This window comes from Lissotriton helveticus, chromosome 1_1 (genome assembly GCF_964261635.1).
Source record: "Lissotriton helveticus chromosome 1_1, aLisHel1.1, whole genome shotgun sequence".
Taxonomy (NCBI): Eukaryota; Metazoa; Chordata; class Amphibia; order Caudata; family Salamandridae; genus Lissotriton; species Lissotriton helveticus.
In genome coordinates, this window is record NC_136057.1 from 1,111,013,170 (window position 1) to 1,111,024,057 (window position 10,888).

At 39.7% G+C, this 10,888-nt stretch overlaps 1 protein-coding gene across 1 annotated transcript in view; it reads left to right on the top strand.

Annotated features, from left to right (window-relative positions):
* Positions 1-10,164, top strand: part of LOC144763537 (vesicular glutamate transporter 3-like) — a 311,868-nt gene extending 301,704 nt beyond the window's left edge. Inside the window, exons 12-13 of the mRNA XM_078649214.1 lie at positions 6,647-6,774; positions 9,580-10,164. Coding sequence (XP_078505340.1) covers positions 6,647-6,774; positions 9,580-9,936 — 485 coding nt within the window. The 3' untranslated portion in view covers positions 9,937-10,164. The remainder of the gene's footprint in view (positions 1-6,646; positions 6,775-9,579) is intronic.
* The last annotated feature ends 724 nt before the right edge of the window (positions 10,165-10,888 follow it).

The following is a 10,888-nucleotide window of genomic DNA, read 5'->3' on the forward strand; positions in this document are numbered from 1 at the left end:
CTCCCCTTTTTGACTGATAGTTCAAACCACCGATCCTTTCCTTTGCCCTTTTAACGGAACTTTGGACTGCCTCCCCCTCTTTTACATTTTCTAGAGAAAACAAAACATTAACCACTACATTAGCATAGCAGTTGACACCAGAACTGTTTTCAAATTGAAAACCAACAACATCTTCAACAGAATCCTTTTTGTTTCTGCTGTGACCCTGCTACAGCACAGGCATTGTCCCCAGCAGTAATTCTGCAATGCCGGTAAGAATAGCTGTGGTGCCTACTGGACTCACTCACCCCCGCGGCGCCCCACGCCGTTATTTGCTGGGCGGCAACTTGCTAGACATCACTTTCGTGCCATCTAGATTTCAGCGCGTTCTGCTGCCTTGGAACTATTCGCACAACAGACCGCTACTGACAAGAATATTTCATTATTGGTGCTGTCAATTTCAATAAATCTATTGGATAATTAAAAAGAAATTGCCACGGTCTCTTCGTTGTTTAAATGTTTTTACTGTTTTTGTTTTGTTGTATATATTTATATGTTATTAAAGTTTTATATTCCTACTACTTTGTTGGAGTGCTATATATTTTTAATGTGACACATAATTGTAAAAACTTTGATGTACAAAGAGTCATTCCTGGAATCTTCCGCTTCAGGCTCGGTCCTCTCCCCAATCACAATACAGGATGGTTTTCAGATAGTAGGAACGCGTGTGCTGTGACGGATCACATCGGGTGTGGGCCTTGATCTACTATAACTCCTTTGAAGAGGGGTGATTCTTTACAGCTGGGGCCATAAACTACATCTGCAGGGCTAGCTGATAGCCTAGGACCGGCCTGGACATTCGGACACAGAGGAAGAGGAGTGTCAGAGGGTGCGGTAGTGAATAGGGCGAAAGGGAGGTGTCGGGCGGGCACAGAGTGTGATTCTCAGGGAAGAGCAGCGCAGATGGGGGAAGGTTTATTGCCCATGCATAAGACAGAGAGCGGTGGTGACCAGTGCCTGGGGGAGATGCTTACGAGGGTGAGGAGCCATGCTACGAATCGACAGCGTGCAGAGAGTGGGTCTGGTCAAGACATCTAAAATGGCTGCCGTGCACGACAAAAGTGTGGCATTTCAAAAAAGGCAAGATGGCGCAGACAATGTTTTTCAACACTTCCTCATTTCCTTCGAATCGAACGTTAACAGACGTTGGGGCATATTACCAAAGTTAAGCGATATTTATCGCTAACGATGCTTACCAACCAATTTTTTACCACTAAGCATCGTCAGAAATTATCGAAGATAAACCTTACTATTATCAAGGTTTATCGCAAATGCGATAATAAACGGCCGCAATGCATGAATATCGCTAAAAACTCAGCGATATTCATGCATTACCGAGCTAATACTCTTAGCCATGTTATCCACCTCCCATTGGATAACATGGCTAAGAACTGCTCAGGGCAGGTGTTACTTTTTGGAGATATTCGCGCTTAGCGCGAATATCTCCAAAAGTTGGTAATAGGAGATAGATATCTTGCATGTTGTAATGCAAGTTATTGTGGTATATGGAACTCATACCATAATCTCTCAGGAAAGCAGAAACTGATCCTTTTGGGACCGCCTAAAAAGGCCTAGGGGGTGAGGAGTACTCTACTTTGCCCCCTTTTCACGTTCCGAACTATTTTATTTTACTCTCTTCTGTAATTACACAAAATACCAGCGATAAGATGCATCGGAGACACACAGTGAGAGAAAGGAGGCCGGAGATGAAGAAGACATGTCAAATACACATTGGAGATAATATAGTGGCAGAAGGGAAGTAAATATGAGTAAACTTACCATGTAACATAAAAATGTTGCACTCTATACTATAAGTCTCATTTTATACTACAATCACTTCGCTACAACCTCATAAATTAAAAATAAAAATAAATAATGTCTCAAACAATTTTTGATTTCTAAATATAAATTTATTCTTCAGAATTTTCTAAATTTGAAACAACTACTAACATGTCCTCATCAGTAATTTCCTCTTCAATCATCTCATCTGGAATCTCCTCATTAAAAGTCTGCAATGATGATTCTTGTAACTCTATGGTCTCCAAACACTCGATAAATTCGCCATCAAGAGATTGATCAAAAAAATCATTCAAGTCATCTCCTCCTTCTGACAATATTTCATTATTGGTGCTGTCAATTTCAATCAATGTAGTGGAATCATTCAAGTCATCTCCTCGTGACAATATTTCATTATTGGTGCTCTCAATTTCAATCAATGTAGTGGAATCATTCAAGTCATCTCCTCCTTGTGACAATATTTCATTATTGGTGCTGTCCATTTCAATCAATCTAATGGAATCATACAAGCCATCTCCTCCTTGTGACAATATTTCATTATTGGTGCTCTCAATTTCAATCAATGTAGTGGAATCATTCAAGTCATCTCCTTGTGACAATATTTCATTCTTGGTGCTGTCCATTTCAATCAATCTAATGGAATCATACAAGTCATGTCCTCCTTGTGACAATATTTCATTATTGGTGCTCTCAATTTCAATCAATGTAGTGGACAATTCAAAAGAAATTGCCACGGTCTCTTCATTGTGAGCCATTTTATTTTGAAATTGCTTGCTGTAAATTGCAGAAAAAAATAATCACTTTCATTTATCGTTTTTAGTAATACATAATATAAAACTAACTTCATCAAGTATTTAGTATAACAGAAGGACAGCAAATAAATAACAGAAAACATTTTTCAAATTATCTTCAAGTGTACAACATAGTTCCCCTTACAAATTAACAACTCACCTTTTTAAAAGTAGCAGAAGTGTTAGTACTGTGTAAATCAAACACCAGAAATTCACCACCAAAAATTCCTCACAAATGTACCTCAGACAGTAGTATCACAAAATGGCTGTGGTTTCCTCTCATTTGACATATATACATAACCAATTAACTTTCATCACACACAAATACAAAACCAAAGTAACATTTTAATTGGTTCTAAATTTCAACACTTTCAAATGTGTTTTCCCCATGCAATTTTCCATAGGACATTTACATACGTCTACAGCCTGAATGGCTGAACGGAATTACACCAAACTTGGCAAAATGGTACATCAAACCTAAGAGGTCAGGAAGGATCTACTATGCCCCCTTATGGTCATTTCCCCCTTCGCTTTGGCCTCCTCTTGTCTCTCAATCCTACCGAGGGACAAGATGGCGGCCGCTACGGACTGTTTGGAATGTTGACAGACGCCGGAGAACCAATCAGCTTCGCAAAGCTCCGTAACGCGAAAAGTACGCGAAGCGGAGCGCTGTTACAGATATATATCTTTTTTTCAACGTTAATTTCTCAAAATCCACTGGAGCACATATATTGAGACCTAGCAAAGGCACATCGGGCTACCAGTCCCTAATATTTTGCCAAGTTTCGTGCAAATCCATTCAGCCGTTCGATTATTATTATTTTGGTTTTTTTTTGCCCCGCGGGGCCCTTTTAAAACCTCCACATCAAACCTAGGGGGTCAGCGAGGATCTACTATGCCCCCTTATAGTTATTTCCCCCTTTGTTTTGACCTCCTCTTGTCTCTCGATCCTACCGAGAGACAAGATGGCGGCCGCTACGGACTGTTTGGAATGTTGACAGACGCCGGAGAACCAATCAGCTTCGCTTCACAAAGCTCCGTTGCGCGAAAAGTCCGCGAACCAGAGCGCTAACCGGTCCGCTGTTACAGATATATATCTTTTTTTAAACGTTAATTTCTCAAAATCCACTGGAGCACATATATTGAGACCTACAAAAGGCACATCGGGCTACCAGTCCCTACAATTTTGCCAAGTTTCGTGCAAATCCATTCAGCCGTTCGGGCTAAAAGTGAGGCCAACCGCCCTATGGAAAACTCAATGTTAAAAACACGTTTTGGGACCCCCCTTTTTTCTCGGCCCCCACTGGACGAACCCCCCCCCAAATTTTCAAGGGCTGCTCAGAAACAAAATGTGCCATTTTCCTGAAAATTTCAGCCGATTCCGTCCACAAACGCCAAAGTTATTAGACATAGAATTTTCAAAAAACCCATAGAGAAAAAATCCTAACTATATATACCTACTGGCGACCGCCAGTAGGTAATATATATATATATATATACATATGACCAAGAAACAGCTGCCAACGGGGCAAATACGGGAGACAGCAATTCCCGCAAACTAATTTATGTTTCTTTTAATATTTTAAATTGTATATATTTTAGAATCGATATTTACATTTTCCCTCAATATTTTTTGCAGCTTTATTTTTGTGGTCGATATTCGGTCAGTGAACCGCCTATAACTAATCTGAGGTTAAGGCATTGATCAACAGTGCCTATGCCTTTCTTAAAGCCGTATTGAGTATCAGTTAGAATATCATACACAGCTGCCCAATCATCCACCTTGTAAAGCAGAATACATCCCATGACTTTAGTTGTTGCATCTAATAAAGCTGTGGGTCGTATAATTCCTTGGCTGGGCTTTATCCACTTTCTATAGATGGGTTTCATAACAGATCTGCTCTATGTAGCAGGAGGTCCAAATCTAGCTACAGCATTAAATACATTAGTTAACAAAGGGGTCCAAAGTTCCATTTTATCCACAAATGCATAAAGACTAACCTCATCTGGGCCTCATGCCTTGCCTTTTTTACTTTCAGCCATTGCCCTACAGTACGAAGTATACTCAAACTCCAACGGTGGACTAGTAACCTCTGTGGTGTCCATTAGGGTGTAAACTAAGTGGATCTCAGTGCGTTCAGGAGTAGTGTAAATGTTAATGAAGTGAACAACCTAAAAGTGTGCTGGGATTTAAACATCCCTGACGAATCACTGACATAAGGAGTATTAACCACCTGCCCAAACTGAGTGGACCTCCGTGAGTTCAGGAGTAGTGTAAATGTTACTGAAGTGATCGACCCAAAAGTGTGCTGGGATGTAAATATCTGTAGAAGGGCCTGACGAATCACTGACATAAGGAGTATTAACCACCTGCCAAAAAGCAGCACCATGAGCTAGTCTTTCAGTATTTCCTGCTGGATGAAATTGTCATGCTCAGAGCACACTTGGCCATACATTCACATATCCTTGGCAGATCCCTGCAAATGCCACTGAAAAGGGTTAAGATATGTTGAAGAACTGTAGGAAATTGGGTTACTGGTTGAGGGGAGTGAAACCATACTCAAGCAGCAAACACAATTTATATCATGGTGAGACAGAAGTAAACACCAAATTAACCTGTTCTCAAACCTCTGGTAGCATGGTACAAATGTAGACAGGTGTAACTTAGAAGCAATGTGTAAAATATCTATGCAGCGCTTCAGACAGTAATAAAGTGAAAACCCAACACCAGAAAACTCCTACACAAATTTAGAAAATAGAGTAAAATTCTATAAATTATTTGAGACAAAATGAAAAAAATTCAGTCAGTAGAACTGTACATATGCAATCTCAAAGGTTGAAGCAAAAATAGTGCCTTGAAGTACAAAGCACCAACTGTGGTTATCAGGTTGTGCCGGACCGGGACAAAATCATATGTTCCTGCCAACCATGATGGAGCACAGGTTGCATACAGAGTCCAAGTTAGGCCAGCTCAACAAAGTAGTGTTAAATCCTGGTTTGGGGAGCGTTGTGGGATACCTCATTGAGGAAAACACGTGCAGCGCCAGGTCCGAGGAAGATGTGGGCTGCAATGCGCAGTCCTGCATTGTAATTAAGGATGCCATTGACTAGGGGCATGCGATGTGAAGGCCTGCATCGAGAAGGATTTGTCATGTAGCGGCTGTTTTGAGAAAGCTGTGGGCTGCAATGCAAGGTCCTATATTGGGCATCCGTTATGCAGAGGTGATTCTGAAGCTGACCTGTGAGAAGTTGCATCGCAATGTTAGTTCTGTCCACTGGACCACAGCTGAATGTACTCTGGCAGAGCCTTTGTGATATGCAAGTGTGATAGGTGACAGCTCCTCCCACTCTTCAGGCCAGAAATGGCCTATCCTGCCAACACCTATTTCCCGTTTGTGTCACTGTCTGGGAGCAATACACAAAGGCCAGCTGCCAGCTACACCTAGTCAGGTGACTCATTTGTGAAAATGAGAATTGATATAGTCTACTTGTTCCAATCCGGTCTAATTATTTAGAATATGCATCAATGTCACTAGTGAACATCAGGTATGCTGTCCACCAGGCGATTACTGAACCTCGCATTAGCCACTGTTCTGTGCTATATTGTCATCTGAACTTACATCTAGACAAAATGGAATTGCCTTGAAAAATGCTTTTAGTGAAAAATACGCATTGACCAGAGTGGAACATTACAGATGAAATATTTTACATGCATGTTTTACCATAAAGATCTTAGCTACCAGAACAAATTGGTATCTATAGCTACCTGGATGTGGTGTGATTATTACTGTTTTCGTTGTACAGAGCAAAGTGTCCAGTAAAATATTACTATGTGAAAATCATAATCATCACATGGTAGGTATGACAGCTACTTGGAGTGTCACATTGAAAGTTCAGGCTTAAATGTTAACCACAGAATTCGATTACAAGTTACTCAAGGACACGTCTTGATAATAGAAATTTCAAATATAATAACATTTAATATGCTGTGAGATAAATATATTTTCTTTGTTTTTCAGGGTTTAATGTAAATCATTTAGACATTGCTCCTCGGTATGCAAGTATTCTCATGGGGATATCCAATGGTGTTGGCACATTGTCAGGAATGGTCTGCCCACTCATTGTAGGTGCTATGACAAGGCATAAGGTAAGACGTTCCTAACTCTGTATTCTACTAAAAGTGTGACCCATGTGCTGAGCAGCCTCTGTGTACTTCTGAAGTAACTGATTCCCAATTCAATAACAAACTTTACAGTGTGACATCTATAGAAAGCGTATTCTACTGTACGCAGCCATCAACAGTGCTTTTGAAGGCATCAGTGAATAATGTTCTGGAAGACCCAACATAAACCCAGGATGTTCCACAATATAGCAAAATGTATGAGAGAATACTTCAAGTATCATTTTATGTCTTGTGCATTACACGAGTTGTACAAAGAAGTTAGGTCAACATATTTTTAACTCAATATATAAAATACAATAATTTCATACTTGGGTTTGAATGATGCTGTCTGGAGGAATTTGGAATGAAAGGTTGCTTGTTCTAGTGCTGTTTTATTTGTCTGGGGGGGGTCGACCTACTGCACCACCAAATGCAAAGTTTGCTGTTAGGTCTTAGCTGATGTTTCACGTGTCCCTGCTTAAGGTGTTTTTCGGAATTTTGTAGGCACTGTTACATACGAACGATTCAAAGATGTAGCTGAAGATGTTGGAATGACTAACTGTATTCACGTATGATCGATTTACTAAAATAGGTGTACATTTCGTAAGCTGCAGCCATGACTGTTCTTAATTTATAACAAATATATGACGTTACAATGCAAACAATTACAATGCATGCCTTTACAACACAGGTTTTACATCGCAGCTACCTTTACAATGCATGAATTTACAACGCATGCCATTACATCACATTTTTGGAAACTACCTTTACAACGCATTCCATTACAACGCATACCATTACAACACATACCATTACAATGCATAATACTTCAGGGTAACGGTGCGGTAAGTGTTGGATAGTGTAGGGGTAAATATTACTATTCTCACTCCAGTGAGTGCACCAGTAGGGTAAGTGTTGGATAGTGCAGGGGTAAAAAATACTATTCCCACTCCAGTGAGTGCAAAAGTAGGGTAAGTGTTGGATAGTGCAGGGGTAAAAATTACTATTACCACTCCAGTGAGTGCAACAGTAGGGTAAGTGTTGGATAGTGTACGGGTAAACATTACTATTCCCATGTACCCCCAAACCCATACCCACCCTAAAACTTTAAAAACTTCATTACTAACTTATAATGCATTGTAATGGCATGCATTGTAATGGTATGCGTTGTAATGGCATGCGATGTGAATGCAGTCGTGTTGTAACCGCTGCGTTGTAAAGGTAGTGCGTTGTAATGACTGCGTTGTAATGGTTGTTTCCCGTTATAACTGGTTAGGCACTATAACTGCCTGGGTAAATGTCCTCCTTTCATTACAATACTACTAATGGGTCCAGTGACTCCTCAATGTGTCACAATCTTCCTTTACTGCCTCTGCTAATTCATGAATCTCCAACAATTTCTTGTGATTTTTGAGTATTTTTCTATTTTCTGCATTTGGTATTTAAAAAACCTGTGTTCAACAAACTTCCTCATTCCCTCTTATTCATATTATAATTCCCCAATCCCCTATACATTTCGGATTCTTACCCTAAGCCCTTCTTTAGGGGGGGTTATTTTAATTTCGGATTAAAATGGGTATAACATTTTCATCCTGCAACGGTCCTACACGGTGTGTCTTTCCGCGAACGTTATGCCTTTAAAATGTATTAACTGAACATCTATCCACATCTGTTTTCCCTAACATGCCATTTTTTCCTGTGCTTCATTTCAAGTGAGAAATAGACTGGGGTGATTGGTGCCGCTTCTCACACTTTCTTGTAAACTAAGTATGCAGAAATTGGCAGATATGTACCTGTAAATATTTGTATATATCCAAAATGTTACACCTGATGAGATATGCTACACATTTGGATAATTTCCATGACCACTCCTTTGATACACTCCTGGAAGTGCCCTCAAGTGAAAACTTAAGAGTGCATAAGTTATACACGTGATGTAAATAGGTTATGCACTCTTAGGGCCTCATTTATGAGACTCCTTGCACCTCCGGAAGGTCACTTTTTGTGACGTTCCATGGCACAGAAGCCTGCATGATATTTATCAGACAGCACTAAGCCACTTTTTTTGGCTTAATGCTGCCTGATAAATTTCAGTCCCTTTAATGCATGTTCTGTATTAAAGGGGCATGCAATGGGTGTTGCTGGGGGCGTTCCCAGCAACATCCATGACCTTTTAACACTGCCCGAGAATTACTAGAAATTGTAAATCTGAGGCAATGCCAAAAGCTACCGCCTCCCTAGGGGAAGGATAAGGGAGGCACAACAAAGAGAAATATCTTTATTTCTCCTTGTTTTCCATTTTTCTATGTGTGCTGCCTTCTGCACCATACATAGAAAGAGGAAACACCTCTTGTGATTATTTTTGTACAGAAAGGTTTCCCTTCCTTTTCAAAATAATCATCCCTGGTGCAAAGGTGCAAAGGTGCCTGCATTGGCGCACAGCAGAACATTGTGCGCCGGCGCAGGGGAAAAGGACAGGAATGTGCCGTATCTTATATATAACGTTCATTTCTGTCCCTTTCTTTTGCTGTAGGGAAGCGCAGCAGGAAGGCCTGCTGCGCTCACTGCCCTACGACAAAACCTCAGAAATGAGGCCCTTAGTCTATTTATTTACACCAGGCAGCTTTAAGTTATTCTTATTAGCAAGCATAAAGAAACCAGAACATTTCCTTTGTTAAACTGTCCTGTGGTGGTATTGCATTTTACATATATACCTGAAATCCGAACATCTGATTTATTTATGTCTTTCTTTGATAAGGGGCTAATGAAATCGTCTTTGTTAAATTTCAGACCCGTGAGGAGTGGCAGAATGTATTCTTGATAGCATCCATAGTGCACTACAGTGGTGTCATTTTCTATGGCATTTTTGCATCTGGTGAGAAACAAGAATGGGCTGACCCAGACAACCTCAGTGAAGAAAAATGTGGAATCATCGATGAAGATGAACTAGCAGAAGAGACTGAATTGAATAGTGACTCTTATGTTAACCCAAGCAAGAAAACATCATACGGCGCAACAGCTCACAATAATGAAATGGCAAAGAAAGGGTGGAGGAAACAAAAGGGGATAACAGAGGACAATGATGAAGAGGTGCCTCATTATTACGAAAATGGAAATTTTCAAAATAATTACAACACCCAGGATTGAATTGTTAGTTTGTTGCATAGCATTGACACATGTCTATCTAGAGATCTTTTCATTGAAATTCTGTTGATAACACACTCTGTAATTTATTGCATTTAGTTTTTCACAGTAACACATGGTATAGAATCCAGAATATTCATTGATTTATTCAGCAAGTTGTAATTTGTTATTTGTAAAATGTCTACCAATGCAATAATATTTGTAAGTGGTTATCTGCTTTACAGTAAAACATACATGTTTCTCAGCTTTTTATTCTTTTTAATTATGTATTTCTTGATCCCACATCATGAATTGCTACTAGCTGGCGAGACGACTGCGTTGGATGAGGAAAAGTCCCATTTTTGGTGCATATAATTTGTAAAATACATATACAAAAACATGGCGCAACAGCTCACAAAAACCCAGGTCTAACAGGTGTGAGACAGGAAAAAAGGAAAGAAATATAAGGAACCCTGCAATCAGGAAAACTACTAAAAAACCTTTAGTGGCAATGTGGATCTTTTCGGCAAATACATTGAAATGTGGATAATTGACAATTTCTTCCATGCCAAAGAGTCACAGTCTGAAACCCAGTTATCAATGCTCGGAGTTCTAGTGCTCTTTCAGATTCCTAACATAATCTTCTTAGTAGTTACCATGGCCATCTAATAAACTTCATCTTCTTACTGGAAAGCTTACAACATGTTGATCTTGATCTAGAAATGAGCTCCCCTTTAAATATAGTGTAAGTCTGGCATCTAAGATTAGCCCTGATTATGATTGTGATAGGAAAATGTGAGTTATTTACTACATCCAATAAATACTGATACCTGATGGTACTTTATTTACTGGGACAGTAAGAACATCCCGTTCTGATTTTTCTTCTGGGAAATGAAAAATTGCCTGTAGTATTTGTGTTTTCTACTCTGAATTCTGCAATTAACCACAACGTTGTCTTAATAATTTCAGCAGGTTT